General features: G+C 37.2%; 3 protein-coding genes across 3 annotated transcripts in view; all 3 read left to right on the top strand.

Moving 5' to 3' along the window:
* Positions 1-3,939, top strand: part of LOC124165435 (arrestin domain-containing protein 4) — a 57,612-nt gene extending 53,673 nt beyond the window's left edge. Inside the window, exons 5-6 of the mRNA XM_046542842.1 lie at positions 884-1,069; positions 2,615-3,939. Coding sequence (XP_046398798.1) covers positions 884-1,069; positions 2,615-2,788 — 360 coding nt within the window. The 3' untranslated portion in view covers positions 2,789-3,939. The remainder of the gene's footprint in view (positions 1-883; positions 1,070-2,614) is intronic.
* Positions 3,940-9,789: 5,850 nt separating this feature from the next.
* LOC124165726 (UPF0235 protein C15orf40 homolog) lies at positions 9,790-11,787 on the top strand. Its single transcript, XM_046543211.1, has 4 exons — positions 9,790-10,189; positions 11,250-11,346; positions 11,430-11,557; positions 11,655-11,787. Exons 1-4 carry the CDS (start codon positions 10,079-10,081, stop codon positions 11,751-11,753), a joined length of 435 nt encoding a protein of 144 aa, XP_046399167.1. The 5' UTR covers positions 9,790-10,078; the 3' UTR covers positions 11,754-11,787.
* A 3,164-nt stretch (positions 11,788-14,951) lies between these two features.
* Positions 14,952-15,632, top strand: LOC124165728 (nuclear receptor 2C2-associated protein). Its single transcript, XM_046543212.1, has 3 exons — positions 14,952-15,069; positions 15,152-15,242; positions 15,324-15,632. The coding sequence occupies exons 1-3, from the start codon at positions 15,035-15,037 to the stop codon at positions 15,615-15,617; spliced, it is 420 nt and encodes a 139-aa protein (XP_046399168.1). The 5' UTR covers positions 14,952-15,034; the 3' UTR covers positions 15,618-15,632.
* Positions 15,633-20,125: the final 4,493 nt, after the last annotated feature.

Raw genomic sequence — 20,125 nt, forward strand, 5'->3', positions numbered from 1 at the left:
AGTCATAATACAAATATACATGACAATACTATCTTATGACATAAAAAATTTACAATAGGGTAGTTTCCTTCATCAAAGAAAACGAAATACATTGATTCCGATTCCTTACCCTCCATTAGTGTATTCATAATATACAAACTATTTGGTTTTAGAAATCCCAGTTTAGACGAATGGCAATGGTCAATTTTTAATTCATTTGAAAAAGGCCAGATTGGAGCCCATGCAATTCCACTCCACGTGACGTCACAGGAACCTAGTTACTATACGAGTAGATAGGAGTTTTACATCATCCGAGGTTACCAATGCATGCATGAGGCATAGAGCTCATGGAAACATCTCTCAATAATCACCCATTAAAATTACCTAAGTTCGGAAAGTTTCCTTCGTTTGATAGGGTATTAATACCCCTTATTTAAGCCAAGCGCTACCTGCTAGCAGGGTACTCTGCTACCTGCTAGCAGCCTGCGTCGTAACAGCGCTCAAAGCCTCGCCCCAAGGTCACCTCACACGGCGACAGCTGGAACCAGAAATACGTCTCACGGACTTTTCCCAGCATTCCTACTTAGCCGTCGTGTTTTCCCGTGCTTGAAAATTTTCACTTTTCGTTTAATTGCAAAATAGATATCGTCATTCAAAAATCTAAGAGCGTGAAATGCATACTGCAGGAATAATAATCTTTCGATTTAGGCAATAAAAAAATAATAGGAAACCACCCTATTGTTGTTGTTCAATGTCAGGCAATTCGGGCGGCCCCACAAGGGGGGGAGCGTGCCCCCTCAGCCCCCCATATGTATCTGCCACTGCCTAATATATATCAGTAAGCATGTTTAAATTTTTGTGATGTGTCTAACATAATCCTTTCACTTTCTTGATGCATTGATAGACAATTCAGTATATGGCAAGGAACAAGGTGATACAAGCTGAGACTAGAGAACTTGCTTCTCTCAGTCATGGGCGAATCCAGCCCGGAGAAAGTGATGAATGGAAGAACGAGCAACTTTATGTGCCACCTCTTCCACCCACAAACCTTCGTGGTTGCCATTTGATTCGGATCCAATATGACGTCTATGTAAGTCCTATTATTGTATATAAAATATCTAAACTGTATTATACATTCAGCTGCCAGTGCAAGCCATAAGGAGAACAGTATTCCCAAGCATGTAGCCTGTAAAAATGTTCTCCTGATTCTCAACCAAATGAGTTCTTTCATTACTGCTAACATTTCAATGCCTCACTAAAGCATCACAATCAGGGCTGAAGACATTGCAATCAATATTAATGCTCTCTCTAGCCTGGATGATGATCCTCAAGTTGGGCTTCAAAACGTAGTGAAGGAAGAATTCATCCTGTGAAAAACCTATGAGATTTTTATTCGATTGTGTGCAAGGAAAGCTTCTGATCTTATTGGACATCCAACTGATTGTCCAGGATCCTGATAGCATATATCACCATGCATAACACTCGGCCAGGGAGACTAATTAAAAATAAAATATGTATAGGAAGAAACTATGCATTTACTATGTTCCAAAGAAATGTTTGATTTGATTTGAAGTCATAAATAATAATTAGTAAATTTGGAAATTCAACATGTACAATCTATAAAATAATTGCCACTTTAATACTCTATAGATTAAGCAAGCATTAATCCTCTCATGAAAGGCCATTTGACTATATTTTGTTTCTCTATTATAGAGTTAATGGATTGTGGCACCCAACCCATCAACCAGTGGTAAAGTTAATCACGACAATCTTGCTCTTTCATTTTATCGTAAATTTACTCCTTTTCTTCCTTACTTTACTCCCTTTCTTTACTCCTATCCTTTTCGTCATAAATAAAAATCATTTTCATTTCATAGATGTAAAACATTTAAGTGATCAAACACCTGCCTCACATTTATTCTCACCCAATGTTTTAAGCAAATGATTGGTTAAAGTGGGGGTAGAGATCACTTCCAAGTAAGGCAAGGTTATTTGAATTCCATGTATTCAAGCCTGTTTGTTTCTATATGCTACATCTCAGTTTGGAGATTACAGTTATAATAAGGTCTCTACTGACTTCGCACTTGAGAACCTTCAAACAAGCCTTACATCTTCCCACTAAACTTCCATTCTCCCCAATGCACTTTTCTCTTTAATTTCTCACTCTTGGCTACAAAGACTGTCATATCTTCACCATCCTACTCTAAAGAAAGATAGTACCTATATCACCCATCTCAGGAGTTCAGAATGATTAATGGATTACAACAGGCAAGATTATTTGCAGCATACAATTGAATCCCTAATAACCATATAAATTCAAATGAAAGTTAGGTTGATAGGGGAAATTTTGCAGAAAACTTTCATAATGGCAGTATGCCATTCCTCCGTTAAAAAAGTCTAATAGGTCATAATGATATTCTTATCAGATGTTATAAAATCATTTTTATTTTTTAACAAAAGAATCTCACACGATTCTTGTTGGAAATAAGTTTTCCCAAATTTTTTGTTAGAATTTCTTAAATAGAAAATTTCTAATAAGGTCATGGTACGAAACGAAAGAAATAAGCCCATCACAAAAAAGTACAACAATCGAAAACTTTTGTGCCACTTAACTACCTAATATTTTTTTTCTCAGTTTATCATAGATCCAAAGAGCTTTGAGAAGGAAATTAAACTCCAACTGCCAATAATGATGGCCACATATCCCTTGAGGAGCCCTGATGGTACTCTGAGAAGAAAGCAAGGAACACATTATCCTTCAACTCTACCCATTTTCAGACCTTGGCTGGAAGAGAAGACTTTTGAGTAGTAATTTATATGATCAAGTATATTTCCATTTTTTCATGTATTCATTATCTTGTATCAAGTCTGTCCAGTCATTTAAAGTATTGAGCTGCTCACTATATGAAGAAAATCATTTCTTCGAGATTAACATTCAATTATGTGGTGCAATAAGAGCAGTGTTCGCATAAAAGACTGGAATGGATGAGTATGTAGAATATGAATTCAGTAACTGCAATTGTTGCAGAAGTAATGTGTGTCTAAACTTAAATGTATATCAGCTCACTGTGCCTATTCCAAGAAATCAGAGAAGATGGAAACTGTAGTTCTCATATGAAGGAAATATCCAGCGAGGTGACGCGACTATTCCATTGTGATGATGTATGAGCATATCAACCACAAAAGGTAAAAGTTCAATCAGTTGAGATCGGTCATTTTCCTGAAAGGAAAAGGATCATGGGAACCTTAGATTTATGAACTCATCTGCTGCATTTATGTTATTTACTAATACTGAGACACTTTTAAAATGTGAGTGGCATTATGCATGCATAATGCATTGAAGTACCTAAAACTTTGATGATGCTGAGCTCGAGTAGTCTGAGCACAGTCAGTATACTTTGATGTTGTGCAAACGTCATTGTTACTTTGGCCTTAAAGTCTTTCTAATGTTTTTTGCGAACAGATAAAACTTCAAGCGAATGAATAAATTATTAGCTAACAGAATTATATATGCATAATTTTGTTTGTAATGCCATGATATATTGAGAAAGCAATATCTCTAGCAATAAATGTCTCAAAATTGAGGGAGACGGAAATTCTGTTTCCTCCAAAATTTATTTAAACTGTAAAACTGCTGTTACTTAAGGCCTAAAAATTACAGCCTTACATTTTACAGCCAATAACAGGTATTCAATAACATTTAAATAAAATCACTGATAATAGCAAATATGTTTGAGTCATACCTATACAATATTGTAAAAAAAACATTGAGTCTGATGTACTCACGGTGCTAAAATACAATATATTATATAATTTGAACTCATCACTCCTGCAGTGGGTTATACCAGTTGTATATGTGAAGAAAAAATTAAAAGGCCTAATTCAAAGAAAAAAGTATAGTTACAATTTCAATGGTATTTCATGAATATTATACATTAATAAAAAAATTATCAAACTGAATCAAAAAATTGCTTTTGTTATATTACACCTGAAATCCTTTCGTGAGAGTAATTTCATGTAAGTCACAGATGAGATTTAGAGATTCCCCCATTCTACATGCTAGAGAAAGTTAAGTGATGTAAAATGATAGTAACACTAGAACCGCTGACTTTTTCGTATACCTAGAACCGCGGAGGGGGTCATTTTGACTCCTCGTCTTTTCTTGCCATATTTTTAGTATTCTGGGTTTCTTTTGGACACTGCACTATGTGAAATGAATTATCTGAGATTTACAATGAAATTTGAATGATATATGGGCGGTATAAGCGCTAGATAGGCTACATGCCTTGCACAAATAATGCGTTTTTCACATTTTTACTGTATGTTCGGCTGAGGATGGGGGAAAAATGTAAACTTTTTTTAAGAAAAAGAAACCCTTTTATTGGTGCAGAGAAGCATACAGTAATGAAGAATGTAGAATAAATTCGTTTCGTTGGGTAAAAAGAGAAAAACTGAACAAGGTTAGTGTAGAAAAGGTAAGTAAACCACATTGATTACTTTGGTTTTTTTGTACAATTTTCACTTTGCGAAACTAATTTCTATCTTTTGGCTTAGAGGATAGACATATTGCTTGCATTGTCGAAGTACATGGACCGCAGACAACTTTCTTACATTCCATACAGAGATAGGATGACTTGTTCTTGCTTTTCGCAGAGCATACTTCAAGTAACTGACATTTGCGTCGATTCTCCAGCTTCGAAGTTTCAGGTCCAAATCCAAATTTGCTTGTAAATTGGGTCTAGCCCTTACAATTTTATTTGTCACCGAAAGCTCCTCTGACAGCTTTCTGAGCAACTCGTGACGTGAAATCTTTTCCCCCGTGCATTCTGAGAAGAGAATGTAAGCATTGATAGCAGCAATATCCAATACGTTGTAAAAAAAAACATGTACTGGCCAGCGTCGCGTGGCAGCACGAACAGAGTAAAGCCTAGCCATCAACAGAGTCAACACCAGATTTATTTTTATTATAAACCTCAATAGTTTCAGGAAGTCTTTTCTCAGTTTCCCTCACTGTGATATTGGGATACATAGTGCTTAGTACAATCACATTTTTCTCCCTTTTACCCTGATAAACTGTGAGAGGCGTCATTGTTTTTCAAAAATACTGTGGACTACCGATGTCCTTTGGCTGCTTTTACCTCATGAGGTATTTCCCTTCTCTTCCTATTTACAGTACCCACTAAGCTTGTTTGTTGGGCTTTTAGAGCCCTTGCAAATTTCACAGTAGTAAAATAATTATCAGTAGTGATATTTCTTCCTTTTTTCATGCATGATTCAGACAACTTCAGAACGACATGCTCACCTATGTTTACATCTGGTGCCCGCTCGTCTGATTTATCTAGGTAAGGCATGGCATTACACATAAATTTAGTTTTAGCATCGCAGAGCATCCAGAATTTTATGCCGAATTAGTCAGGCTTGTTGGGCATATATTGTGTAAAAGGGCATCTTGCCTTTGACGGAAAAAGCTGCTCGTCAACCATGAGTTCAGGCCCTGGTTTGTACAAAGAGTTGCAGTTCATGATAAAAGAGTCCCAAAGGTGAGAGCAAAGTGCAAATTTGTCAGTATGCAGCCGTTGACTTCTCTCCGTTCTCAAATCAAACCTCAAGTACCGCAATACATATTTCGCGGAAACGATCGCGACTCATTGTTTGTGAGAAGAAGGGTGGGTCCCATTCTTTGGACCACAAAAAGTCAAGCTCCAAGTTCCTTGCTCCGTACCAACCACGTGCATACAATACTGCAATGAAAGCTTCCAGTTCATCCATAGATACCGGCCAGTCCTTGTCCCCACTTTCTTCACGACGTGCTCGTTCTGTGAAAACCAATACGAGGCGCACTCCCCCTCACCCCCTCGACTCATCCGACTTCTCGCTTCACGCAATATAGCACTGCCGCGCAAACTGATGAATTCGGGTGAATTGCGAAGTAATACATTGTTATTCATGTAATAGAGATGGCAACTACAATGACGCCACACTGGTAGGGGAGACACAGTAGAGGAAGGAAGGAGCCTTGAGTGGGGGTAGCCGAGGAAAGGGGTGTCCCCGGAAATTTTCGCGTAGGTCCATTTCTACGCGGCTCGACTCTCACATTCTTTCAGGCGTCCGCTGGGCGGGATGCCTTTATCTGCGGCCTAATAAGAAACGACAGAGGTGATCCATGCCATTCACACACATTCGACCTTCGAAAATTACGCTTGCGGTGAATTTCTTCTGCGAAAATATGAAGTTCGGGATCGATCACAGAGCAGGGGTCAAAATGACCCCTACCGCGGTTCTAGGTATATTGTTGTCTAGTGTTCACAAAAATAGTCCTATAGCGTCGGAATTTCGCACGAATACGCCTTTTTACAATTAATTAAAAGTCAGAAAATATCAGGTTTTTGAAAAAAAAATTAAGTGTGAAATATACATGTTGAAAATCATAAGGGGTCAATTTGACCCCCTCCGCGGTTCTAGTGTTAAATGATCGAAAACATTGTGTTTAAGGGAGATAAAATTTAATAAAGGGTTTCTACATTGGATATCCAGGATCTCAGGCGTGGGAAAGTGGGCCTAAACTTTGAGAGGATGGGTGCCTTTCAGCAAATAATGAAGCTGGTAGATAAACTCTATATTTGGTGGGTGGGAAGCTGCTTTCAAGAGGGACAATACAAGTTTGGAATTGCCAAGTTTTGAGTCCTCAACTTGCAATATGTATCCTCATAGTGCGCAGAAATAGACTTTCATTTTGTAACACAACAATCAGATTTGCAAAGTGTATCTGCACTACTGATAGCTGAGAGTGAACTGAATTTCCTAAAGGTGAAGCTGAACCTACCACATTCCAGTTGAATTACACAACGTTATGTGACAAAAAATTTTCTCTTCCTCGCCCAAACAAATTTTAGGGTCGCTTACCAGAGATATTAATCTTACATAGTCATCAAGGTGGAGGAAATTTCAACTGCATTTTTCGCCATGGTGAAGCTGAACCTACTACATTCCAGTTGACTTACACAATGTTATGTGACAAAAAATTTTCTCTTCCTCTGCCCAAACAAATTTTAGGGTCGCTTACCAGAGATATTAATCTCGCTTAGTCATCAAGGTGGAGGAAATTTCAACTGCATTTTTCGCCATGGTGAAGCTGAACCTACTACATTCCAGTTGACTTACACAATGTTGTGTGACAAAAAATTTTCTCTTCCTCTGCCCAAACAAATTTTAGGGTCGCTTACCAGAGATATTAATCTCGCTTAGTCATCAAGGTGGAGGAAGTTTCAACTGCATTTTTCGCCATTTACCCTCACACTTGTTCACAACGACACAATGGAGTTGGCAGTTTCAAATTCACCAGTATCCGGCAGTAAACATTCAGCCAATAAAATGATCGTGAATGGATTACCTGGACATTGAATGGACACAAGCTCACATGAGCAAAGAGCATTCAGACATGCATGTGAGCTAGGAGATATCTGTGGGTCTGTGAAGTGATTATGGATTTCACTTTTATGTAGTGTCATTTACTCTTTTAGGACATTTACTAGAAATCAAATTTCACCTTAAAATGGAAGGGAAAGCCCAAACTGGCAATAAAACGAGACAGATGTTCCATTCATGATCATTTTCTCCTTCAATTTCAGCATTATGCTCTCTGTATCTTTTACATTCTTGTGTAGGAAAGAGATATGTTCAACTGAAGAGGTAACTGTAGGCAGATAATCCAGTTTAGGATTAATAAAGTGAGAGATAATTATGGATTCAAATAAACATTGATCCACTTCAGTGCTGAATGGCATAACCCAATAAGGAGTTGGGAAAATGCATTCACAGGCCATGCAAGAAACCCTTACACTGACTTGACTTAGCCCTTCATTAAACCTGGCCTGGGTGAGACCACAATTCGGTCCCCTCTTCCCTCAGACCAGGATCTTTGCCAAGGTGTACCAACACAGATAAATAGTGTGGACTCGGGGAGGAAGTGGTTGATGAAAGAGGAGATCGGTATGGAAAAAAGAGGTACATTTTAATAATTAAGACTTCAGCATTTTAAATTATTTTCAAATCGATTCAATGCATTTCTTATCATATCTAAAGCATGTAATGTAACCCATCTTAAAATGATAGAAAAATATATGTAAACAATTTTGAGTTATTGACAACTGATTGTATAGGTGGTTGACACATCCACAAGAAACACCTTATATCATAAAGCCAAACAAGTGGATCATGGATATTGATGTCTTTTTGGAATTGAATGAGTATCCAGTTATGTGCCATTCCTTTGTATCAAAACGTGCCACAAGAGAGAAGAGAGGAAATCTAGGTGGGATTTAAGATAGCAATGGAGGACAGATTAAATCCCTTCACACCAAATGGAATCATCAAATAAATTAAGAATGGACTCTGAATTCTACATTAAAATTACCAGATCATCTACGAGAAAATTTAGCCACAAATAAGGAAAAAATATGGGATTCACCAAAAAAAAAAATATTTATCCAGACATTAAATATGGAAAAGAATTTAAAGAAATATATAGATGAAGAACACAGTCTTGAAAGAGAGTGGCAACCAGTTCTTCTTGAGCATAATAAGATGAGAAAGATTGGAGGGAAACAAAATCAGTTTTAAAAATCAAAAGCAGCAACCTCGGAATGTTTTGAGCTGCGTCACAAGAGGAGGTGGGACCTGCAAAACTAGGGATAGGGAGAGAGAGAGGTGAGTGTTGCTATAAGTTTCTTAGAAAGTCGTTAGTTAGTTGTTTTCATCATTGGTAGCGAAAGGGCTAAATAAAAATAATTAAACAATCAATAACAAATAATCCAATGCAATGAAGCATAGATTAACATATTTACAGTGCAAATATGCATTTTGAACAATCTCACGTAAGATTAGAGGGAGGGTGTCGAACCAAATCTCACCAAGTTGCCAAAATCACCTCACGTAATAATGGACGCCCCCTTATTACGGATGTAGAAGAGAAGAATTGCATAGATATGAAAAGGCTAGCTGAACGGAGAGCATAGAGTAGAGCTGTATCAAACCAATCATCAGAAAGATTGTGTGCCAGATTATTGACATATATTTATGTTAATTCTTTTTGCCAGCAGTTCCTGTACCGCCTAAAGCAGATGTCCTCTAGATGGTCTTCCTCAACATTTCTACCACACTGGATTACCGAAAATAGAGTAATACCATAGAGTAAGTATTTGGTAATACCGGCAATCCAAAGAACACGGCATCTAATAAGGCATACATCAAGGCTCAATTTTTATTCTATATTAGGCACCCACACCTTTGACGGCAGAAAGACATCTGACAGCAGCCTTTACAGTTCCATATATATGCCGTACAATGCTATATCAAGGAATTAGAGGTGTCTATTAATTACGTGAGGTAATTTTGGCCAGTTTTCAGACCCCTCTCCCCCCTTAGTGAGATTTTACTGGACCCCCTTCCTCCCCCTAATCTCACGTGATATTGTTCAGAATGCGTTTTTTTTGTGTAAATACTTTAATATAAGCTTCATTGCGTTGGTATTATTACAAGAAAACAATTTGTTTAATTTAATTAAGATTTTCTTTCACAAAAAAAATTACGTGATACTTGCTCCCAATACCCATGTGAGATTGGATGAGAATCAGCTTGACACCCTCCCCCTAAACGCCTCACGTAATTATTCGATGCCCCCTTATTCTTAGCCACACACTTCTTACGTGAGCTACGCGCTGGAAAATGGTAAGGAGCTCTCTCATTCCGTAATTTGAAGTTCCCGGCTCGAGTGTAAAACGCACTGCGTATTGTTTGTATGAAAAATTTGAAGTTACGCATAACACCGCAGCCGTCAATTCATTGTTTATGTTAAAATGCATTAGGTTTGAATGGAGTTGTTGTAAAGTTAATCACATTGGATCAAGAATCTCAAACGTCTGTGATAGTTTGACAAAGTTGAAAGTGTAGAATTGTGAATAATTTTTTTAACGTAGCCTGCCGATCGTCAGGAGAAAATTTACGAATAGTCAGCTAACCGTGATTAGTCGACTCGATAGTGTCATCCGGCTGAACCCTTGGATCATAGAAGACCAAAGTGAGCTGCAAAAATGCCAATAATATGCTAAAGAATGTATTTCCTCCGTACGAATCTGTGCTAAGTTACTTCAGACTGTACAGCTCCCGCAAGATGCCTAAGAAGAAATCCGCGTCTTCCAGTAAAGAAAAAGAAGTAAGTTCATTCGCTAATACCCTGCATATATATACGAAATGAAACTGGTTAGCACTTGAGACATAGAATACCGATATGAAAGAATTTAATCAATTCATTCTTAGCAGATTTTAATTGTTTCCCTAATCAGTCTTTCCCATCGTCTTCCCTCATCTCCTTTATAATAATATATGCGAATAATATGCCGACTATTTATCCAAGGATTCATTTCCTTATATCTCCACATCCAAGACTCGGTACATTATTCTTAGTGAACGAATAGTTCCAGTTAGGAGTATTATCCACGCTCTCCAAGCCCTCTATACCTAACCGTGACTTCTGATGAATACGGGGAAACTTGACCATCTCATTTTAGCAAATTTAATACTAACGCTCCCATTGATTACATCGCAGTTGTAATAACTGCATTGATGAGTGAATTAAAGATTTATTACACAATTCAGATTCTCAGAGCTAAGGCCTTACGCACAGGCTGATAATACCTCAGCCCAGTTTTCGGCTGACCACAGCTTTTGAACCGCATGGTCCTAAGCCCCTTGGACCTCAGTGAACGAACCTCAATCATAAGTGACCATGATTTTCGTGAAGGGCATCTTACGAGTACCCCCATCAAGTTATCTTCGATGTACCCACGTACTAAGTCAAAAATTGCAATATAATGGCTTTAAATAGAAATTTAAACTACGGTGATGTCAATATCAGGCCGTCGATTTTTGGTGAAAAAAATTTTTTCTCCTGACTTATTGCTGACCACCTCTCTAAACCCTTAATAAGGCATGTTCCTATCACATTATCCTCTCGAGAGCAAAGACAGAAACTAGCAGCCTAACTACTCTCTATAACAGGTTACCTCCTTGGTAAGAAGGCAATAAGTCTTCATTTCAAATCAAGAATCCCAACTAAATTTCTTAAAGGAATCATCTTGAAATTCCACGATTTTATAATTATATCTTTTTATATAATTCTACCTATATACCTTTTTGTGCTTAATTGTACATGCAGCTCATGCATTTAAAATGGAAAAAAGTGGATAACCATCTGACAAACTTTTTTTTTTCAGGAAAACAAAGTTCAAAATCCTGTAACCCTTGATAAATCTGGAAATATAATGATAAAAATTCTTGCCAAACCAGGAGCAAAACTAAATGCCATTACAGGTACAACTTTAAATGCATTCTTGTAGGTTTGCATGGGTTTCTTATATCGAATAACTTTTAGCTTATGCTAATCTCTTTTTCAGGTATAAGTGAGGAAGGTGTTGGTGTACAAATTAATGCACCTCCTGTGGAGGGTGAAGCTAATACTGAACTTATTCAGTACATTTCTTCGATTCTGAAAGTTAGGAAAAGTGATGTTTCACTAGACAGGGTAGGTACCATATGCACTTAGATGTATTCTTATGACTTTTACGGGCTTGATTCCATTATCTTTCACTGTAGAAATTATGGAAAAATTGTTTTTTCAGGGTTCAAGATCCAGAAATAAGACTTTAATTGTAACTTCTAGTGGTTCAATTGGAGTAGACATTGTGTTGGAAAAACTGAAAGCTGAAATAAACAGCTGAAAAGTGAAATAAACCCTATTCATCTCAAACGAGACTTATGCTACATTTGATTTGAAGAGCTGGAATTTCTTTTAATATGTTTACATATCCCTAATCTATGATGCTGACCTGGGCCAGAGTTGCAATATATATGCCTTTCAGAAGACACATGTAGTAGCTCTTGAGGAGTTACATGCAATTAATAGAATAATTGAGCATCAATAGGTTAAAATTTTCCGCGTAGTCAATATCTAGTAATGTTCTCTCTGGGCAAACGTTTAAATATATATACCTTAGAAAGATTGCTATGTTTAAAACACAAATTTAGAGAAATTCCAATGTCAGTTTATACGCATTAGTGACAGAATACAAAGCTAGTGTAGATGTGAGTATGCTATTCCTTTGATATTTATCATCACATTCCCCTGAATGTATTGATATTTGCTGACCCTATATTTGATGCGACATATACACTCGCGTAAGCCTTTTAATATCCATCAGGCTCCTGTGCACTGAATTCTCTGCTGTAAATTGACCTATGGCCATGTAGTGTTGCTAATTTTAACCTCCTGAGAGCCATACTAAGCAATGGAAGGGCAAAGCCTTCACCTAACAAGCCAATGGTCAAGAATTTGAGGGAAATTGTGCTTTAACATTGCTAATTGGGGAAATACCTATGTAACTGCATTGCCACCAGTCAAAAAATTACTTTATTTTCTGCCACAATCGTTCAGCATTTTCTTAGACCACACAATTACCCTTGCGTACCAGGTCAAATAGAATTATCAGAATTTTTCGGATTAGCATGAATTATTACATGCAAAATCAGCATTCTAGATAAATCTTATCCTGCAGATCATACAGCAGAAGGCTTATTTACCAGTACCAGTTGATTGGTCTTACCATAATAGGCTTGGTGATATAAGGCACTATCTGGAGGAAATGTGGGCTAAATAACACAAAGGGGAGACTATGTATAGTCAGCACTTATCTGACAGCTAGTATGTGATTGTTCTCCAATCATTAAAGAAAGAAACAGAAGGGGTCATCCGCATAATATGCTGTATGTGTAAACATAATTACAATTCTCTCGATCTCTCCCTTTCAACATTTTGCAGGCCAACGTGACCATTGTTATTAGGGCTGAAGCATGCCGTCTTTGAAGGCTGACCATTGGCATAAATAGAGGATAGCATTCAAGAAAGCATACTTCAGCTCCGATGACGATGCTCAAGTCTGGTGTCAAAATCCCGGAACCAATTGAAGAACTCGGCAGATGGGGAACCCAAAATTTTTATCCACCATGTCTCTAGGCAGCACAAGATTTCATTAAATATGAATATGCATTGGAAAAAAGAGGAGAACAATGACTCGAGCAGAGGAGAATATTTATTCTAGCCATGAACTCATGAGGGGAGACTTACCAAAGTTACTCCTTCGGCCATATTAAGGATGGTGCCACTGCAACCGGCCAGAACTTACAATTAGTACACCATTTTTTAACAAGTAGATGGCCATCTTTTTCAAACATAATTTTTGCTGATGGAGATAATGAGGAGGGTAAGAAAATAATCCACACATCATTTTAAATAGAAGGTTAACACAATTGACATTAGCATCTTCGATAATGTCCAATTCTTAGTGGGATTCAAAGTTTGCTTTTTACATGGCTGTGTGCATGAAAATTTTCAATGAAAAGTAACTTTAATAATGATGTCCGATCAAATGTTCAGAGGAACTGATTGCATACAGTTTCAAGAGCTGCTTCATCACTGGTAAAAATTCAGCCTTAGTTGAGGCTTCCTTGTAGCCCAATTTCCCCTACATTACCATCCCTGAAGAGATGCAAAAACAGAACACCTGCAAATACACGGTGTGATGAACCCTTTATGATTACATCAGGATTTGGAAATCCTCAATATCATAATGGTCTGCACATTAGATAGAAGTTCTAAGCTGTTGCCATAAAATTTCCTCACTATAAAAGAAATGAAAACCAATTATAACTTTTAATCTGATTATAGCAGCCTTTATACCCAAGATAACAGGCACCAAGAGCTCTATGGGATGTCTTGCTACGTTCGCAGTAAATGAGCATATACTGGATGACTAACAGAAGTAGAAAGCAAGCATGGGAAGAGAGGCTACAGTTGGTGGTTTATTAAGTACATGATGATTTATAAAACCCTTAAGTAGGCATATTCATTCACGTAAGAGGCTCGCAACTGAATCACCCAGCACTTTGATTCTCATGAATGGTTAAGCATGTGTTTGTAATTAATTTCTTAAATGACGAATTTTCATGAATATACATCTGGTCTAAAACAATTTCATTTGTTCCATTTTTTATCACTTCCGCCATAATATGGCACACAAAGATGGAATTATGAAGCATGAATATTAAATATCAATATAGAGCCAACATTCATTACAGCTCGCGTTGTAATAAATATATAACACATACAAATACAGCAATAATGTTTAAATGTGAATTCATGCATTTATTTGCATGCAACACTATTTATTATTTCAAGGTATTTTAAACAACACGACCGTCGCACAAAAAGTTAATGTTAAATATATGTGTAATACAATTAAAATTAGGCAACAACATCGTCTAACTTGTCAGTGACTCCAAATTAACATTAGCATGCAAAGTAAATAGTTCATCAAAATCCAATTTCATTCCTATGACGATACGCAAAACAATCGTATAGAGTCACAATTCCCATCAGAATTGGGTTATATGATGAGAAAGCAGTCGAAGATACATGAAAAAAGAGTACTCACAGTGCACAACAACTTTGACTGAAGACTTAGCGTATACATGGGCAACTTCAAATCCAGTCGTCATAGCGAAGACGTTCCATACTAGTTTAATGCATGCATAAACTACTACTTTCAAACTCCTAATACTATTCTTTTCTTGACGACAAGTAAGTTGACCCTACCAAATTTTCTTCAAACCGTAATATGAAACACATGAGTTGGACCATACTAATGTCACAGATTTTACGCTTATAATCACGATATCCAACAAAATTTGAAAGCACCATGAAAAAAAACAGCATGGAAAATACATATTATTCTTTAATATCTATAAGGTATTCGATCTTAAGACAGCAATGACTACTGTACTCGAATTAGAGGAAACACTCACAAATTAAGTACAGCGAACTACGCGGTCTTCAGAAGACGGGAACGTGTTTCCGGTCGGTCCATCTTCCGCCCATTTCCGCTAAAAGTTGAAACGCGAAAAGCTAGTTGTGTCTTCTTCAAATCATGTAAATAATAAATATAGGATGTCTATTCTTGATGAATGTGGATATAAATGTCGGTAAGTTGATAATTTTTAAAATCTATTCAGTATTTTTAGTTACATGAGGTTGCCTGCTCTCTAATTTTCGCCCCATTTGCAGCATAAGCTCAGTCCTCAATAGGGATATCAAATCCTACGGCAAGAGCCATTTATTTGACGGAAATGATGATACCTGTTGGAATTCTGACCAGGTAGTGAATATTTGTTTAATGAATTCCATTATAATCATGTAAATTCAGCTTGTTCTATGATTTAGTGCCTGTCGTTTCTAGGGGTCACCACAGTGGATTTCCATCGAACTCCAGCATCGCGCCCATCTGACTGCCTTTGAGATTCAATTTCAAGGAGGTTTTGTGGGTGTGAATTGTTCGTTGGAGCTTAAGGACGATGGCGAATCGATATCTACGACTGAAGACTTTTACCCTGAGGATGTGAACTCGTTGCAACGTTTTTCTCTGAAAAATCCGAGAACCGCCAAGGAAGTTAAGTTAGTTTTCAACCAAAGTACTGACTTTTATGGCAGGATAGTTGTATACAAGCTTGACGTGTTGGGGAGTAAAATTTAATTTTTATAAAGTTTTCATCGTGCCTTTTCCTTTAGTTTCTTCACCCTTCACCCGTTAGAGGCGTACGTAATACCTCGAATTTTATCATTTCATTTTATCGTTTAAGCTTGTGGAAGAGAACTACTTTGAAGCTATTTAATGTTAGTGTGTTAAAATGGAAGCAAGATTCTGCAGTATATATTTTGATTAAAATTCACTACATATCGTGGTCGAGGAAAAAATGTTGAACGAAGAACTATCTCTAGCTTCAGTGAAGATCTAGGTGGTTTTGTAGCGGTAGTGATTAAGGCCTGATTATTTGCTTTTTTAAAACGTACCTGTTAAAATGTAAATGAAATTAAAACTTAGTTAAATCATATTGTGAATGCCCGTTTGAAGTATTCACACTATTTACTTATGAAATTTCAAACCAGGCGTATTACAGTATTTTGTTGCATTTTCTTTGATTTTTTAAGTAAATTTATTTTGTCTGAAGGCCGTACGAAGAAGGCAAAACATGAGGAAGAATGTATTCAGATCAGTTCTCCAGGAGAACATATAAGTCAAAGTCAACATCACATTCACTAAATACTAAGTTTCAGTATTATAATTCAGTAAATCTATTTATAATGAAATTAACAGTCATATTAGAAGTGAAGTATATTTCTTAATACCGGTTGTCTAGCATTTATCATCATGAAATAGTAATTTGATGAAAATCCATTTAAACCCTAACATTGGCACATACCCAATGTGTGAAGAAGATAAGGTAAGAAAGTCTTCATTGACTATACAAAATTTAAAATTCAGTCCAAGAATTAATTTTCCACCGCATATTAAGTTTCATAGCATGAAAAGGTTAATCTGTAACTAAGTTTCATCATTAATCACTGCTTGTCATAAGACCTTCAGTTATCTCTGGACATTGTTCAAGCTTTATACCTCATTGGTCGTGGTCCAGTATCTATTTCATCAAGTGAGTGCGACGTGCTGTAGTGGCTTTGAAAAGTTTTCTTCACTTTTACATGTCCTTTTGAAAACAAAATTCTTTCCAATCTTCTGTGAGAGAGTGGGAATAACTTTAAAGTGAACTAGTATGTAATATAATTCCATTCAAACAACAATTTCACTCTTGTAGCCAAGTGAAAGCTTAAATTTCAATTTACAAAAAATATTGTTATTAAGGAACAAAAGGCATAAAAATTTACATCTCACAACAGCAAGATATTGTTTAAATTTTACTCACTGATAACATCAAATCATTAGAATTGATATTTTAGAGGTTTAAAGAAATAAGAAAGCCGTGCATTTCAGTCAGACAACAATACAAAGACAGCCAGGGATGCCCAGGTGTGGAGGTAAGAATCAAGACTGGGGGGGGGGGGTTTAGGCTAACTAATACTTACGGGTGTGGGGGTATTGCATACCCACCAGGGTAAGTGGGAGTTGCGGGGGCCCTTCTCCAGAAAATTTTAAGATTAATGGTTCAAAATGACATATAATAAAGTTTATATGATGACATAACAATAAAGTTTTACAGCTTTATGAGAGATATTTGATTAATCCTAACACTATTCTATGAGTAATAATAATCCATTAAGTAAAATGGACAAAACTTAAAAATTTCTCTGAGCTCTGAGGGAGGTTTTATCCCCAAAACCCCCCCCCTCGCTGAGCCACTGGGGATGCCAACATACAAAAAATATTGGGGGGCCCAAACCGGGGATATTGCCCCAGGAAATTTTATAAGTAGTGCCTGTAAGTTTTTTAATCATTTTAGAAGAGTCTCATGATCAACATTAGAACCCTGATAACTCGAATCTCGATATCTGAACACTTTGAGGAAAATCGACAAGCCTGACGCATTTTTTCCTCACACCCATAAGGAATTTTTGAGGGGGCTCGGGCCTCCTCAGGCCCCATGGAGTTGGTGCTACTTCAGACAGCCCGATACACGCATAAAGAACCTTTTTATTTATGTTTGAAACGTCTTAATAAATAGATAGAATTGCATACAGTCGAACACTCCACCTCAATAGGGTGGTTTCCTATTATTTTTTTATTGCCTATATCGGAAGATTATTACTCCTGGAGTACGTATTTCACGCTTTTAGATTTTTAAATGACAATATCTATTTTTCGCGATTAAATGAAAAGTGAAAATTTTCAAGCGCGTGAAAACGCGATGGGTAAGGAAATCTCTCCGTGTGACGTATTTCTGGTTCCCCCTCCCGTCTTGTGAGGTGACCTTGATCGATGCTCTGAGCTCTGATAGGACGCAGGATGGTAGAGGGTAGCTGAGTACCTTGCTGGCTGGTAGCGCTTGGCTTAAAAAAGGTTTATTAATACCTTATCAAACGAAGAAAAATTTCTGACCTTAGCCAGTTTTAATAGGTGATTATTAAGACATGTTTCCCTGAGCTCTGCGCCTCATGCATGCATTGGTAATCTCAGACGATGTATAACTCCTATCTTCTCCTATAGAAACTAGGTCCCTGTGACGTCACGTGGAGTGGCATCGCAAGGGCGCCAATCTGGCCCTTTTCAAATGAGGATAAAAATGGACCATGGCCATTCGTCTAAACCGGTATTTCTAAAACGAAATAATTTGTATATTATGAATACAGTAATGGTGGGTAACAAATCGCAATCAATGCCTTTCGGTTTCTTTGATGAAGGAAACTACCCTATTCCAGCAATGGCCAAAAAACTGAAAAAAAACAAGCATTCCAATGTGGAAAACATGTGACACAAATTCTTTTAAATGTATACACAAGAACATAAATATCTTTCTTTCTGAAGAAAAGAAAAACAACAACAAATATAAACAAGTTGAACGAGGTCTAGTTCAAACTATTTGCTTCAAACCCAAACCAGTGCGATGATTGAGAAAAAATTCACCCTCTAGTCCTTTAGTTAATATGTATGTCTGACTTCTGTTGAGCAGCGGTATATATTTTACTGAGAGAATTTTCTTCTCGACTTAGGCCAATTTCCAATCCACGTAGTATGCACTCATTCCCTTGTTCCCTTTCTCCCTTGCACCCTGCTCCCTTACTAATGCTCTGCTGGCACCATAAAGTGTGAACTGAAATAATGCGAACTATTGACAGTAACGAAATGTGAAGCGCAGGGTCGGGTTAGGACATCTTGTGGTTGATTTAAGAATCAATTTCACCCTGCTACTCTGTTTGTTTATGTTTGTAATTTATACTGCTTAGTATTTTGACTTTTCTGGCTCCGATTGGACGCTCTCTCTTCACATATTAAACACAAAATTACTTACAACTCCAGTTCAAGATTTCTGAGTTTTCCATTGCCGCCATTTTCACGTCCACTTCCTACGAGGGGAAGGTAGCGAGGGAGCATCCGTGTTCCCTTGCTCACTTACCCTTCGTTCCCTTGCACCCTCGCCGATTGGATCCACCCTTGCTGTCGTCACATCCGTTACTTGAAGATTGAAAAGTGCACAAAGGGTGAATAATTGCGAATTGGAAAATGCCTTAGTGTCTCACAAAATGATACATAACATTCATATGTTTTAGTCTTTTGTGTTCCAGCTTTGTTATACAGGCAATATATTGCCTGTGTAACAAAGTGGGAACACATAACATGAACTCCTCATAGACAGCAGTTGGGTTCTCTACCCTTACACCCAAATCATCAAGAAGATACTTCAACCCCCCGCTGGGACAAGACATAATTGCCATGGCCAGAGGCATTGGAGATCTCATTGCCATAAATGTGTCCAACCTCATGGTAAAATCTCCTCTGAGACTGACAATAAGCCTCTTGCATCCACAGAAACAGAGTTAGCTGTAGGGCTCATTCTTCTTCTGCGAGAGGCAACAGGTCGGTGTGACCAAGGAAGGTAGTGATTGCACAGGCAAACTGCCTGCCCATTTGAATTGATATGATAGATATGGAAATACTATGAAATGTTTGTAAAATACTTTTAGCGTGAACAATTTCCATATTATTATATACTATAATAGATATTTGAATCACATTTTGGTATCCTAGGGCAAAAATATAGTTGTACCCTTAATTTAAGATTTCATTACCAAGTTTTTGAAAAGACAAGGCTATTCTGCATAAAATTATCTCTAAGCCTGTCGCAGGACTGAAAATTAGATAGAAAAGAGCTTTCATTTTCAGTTATTTGAATTTTCCATAACATTTCACTTGGATGGTCATCATCACTGCCCTCTCTAAGTGAAAATACTGCGTAAACATTGGGTAACAAAGATATTATTTCCAGTTTGAAGTTTTTTTTAGTTTCTTTTCCAATTAATCAATAAACACCCCCAATTGAAATAGGACATAACCGTAATCTTTATCCGTCACTATCGTTTTTCCCATTTTGACTATCCAAGCCGATTTTATATGCATAAGGGAAATCTAACCAATATTCCCGAATTTGAATTTAGCGCCATACCACAGTCCACCACACGAAAGTTTTTTACATAGGTGACTTACATGACCTTATTGCTCAACAAATAATAAATTTTTTATGGAGTGAGGGGAAA

The sequence above is a fragment of the Ischnura elegans genome, chromosome 9, assembly GCF_921293095.1.
Source record: "Ischnura elegans chromosome 9, ioIscEleg1.1, whole genome shotgun sequence".
NCBI lineage: Eukaryota > Metazoa > Arthropoda > Insecta > Odonata > Coenagrionidae > Ischnura > Ischnura elegans.

Coding starts and splice junctions, on each gene's coding strand:
- LOC124165726 (XM_046543211.1), top strand. CDS start 10,079: ATGCTAAAGAATGTATTTCCTCCGTACGAATCTGTGCTAAGTTACTTC. Junction 10,190..11,249: donor CTTCCAGTAAAGAAAAAGAA/GTAAGTTCATTC, acceptor TTTTTTTTTCAG/GAAAACAAAGTTCAAAATCC. Junction 11,347..11,429: donor AAAACTAAATGCCATTACAG/GTACAACTTTAA, acceptor TCTCTTTTTCAG/GTATAAGTGAGGAAGGTGTT.
- LOC124165728 (XM_046543212.1), top strand. CDS start 15,035: ATGTCTATTCTTGATGAATGTGGATATAAATGTCG. Junction 15,070..15,151: donor GAATGTGGATATAAATGTCG/GTAAGTTGATAA, acceptor CCCCATTTGCAG/CATAAGCTCAGTCCTCAATA. Junction 15,243..15,323: donor CCTGTTGGAATTCTGACCAG/GTAGTGAATATT, acceptor TGTCGTTTCTAG/GGGTCACCACAGTGGATTTC.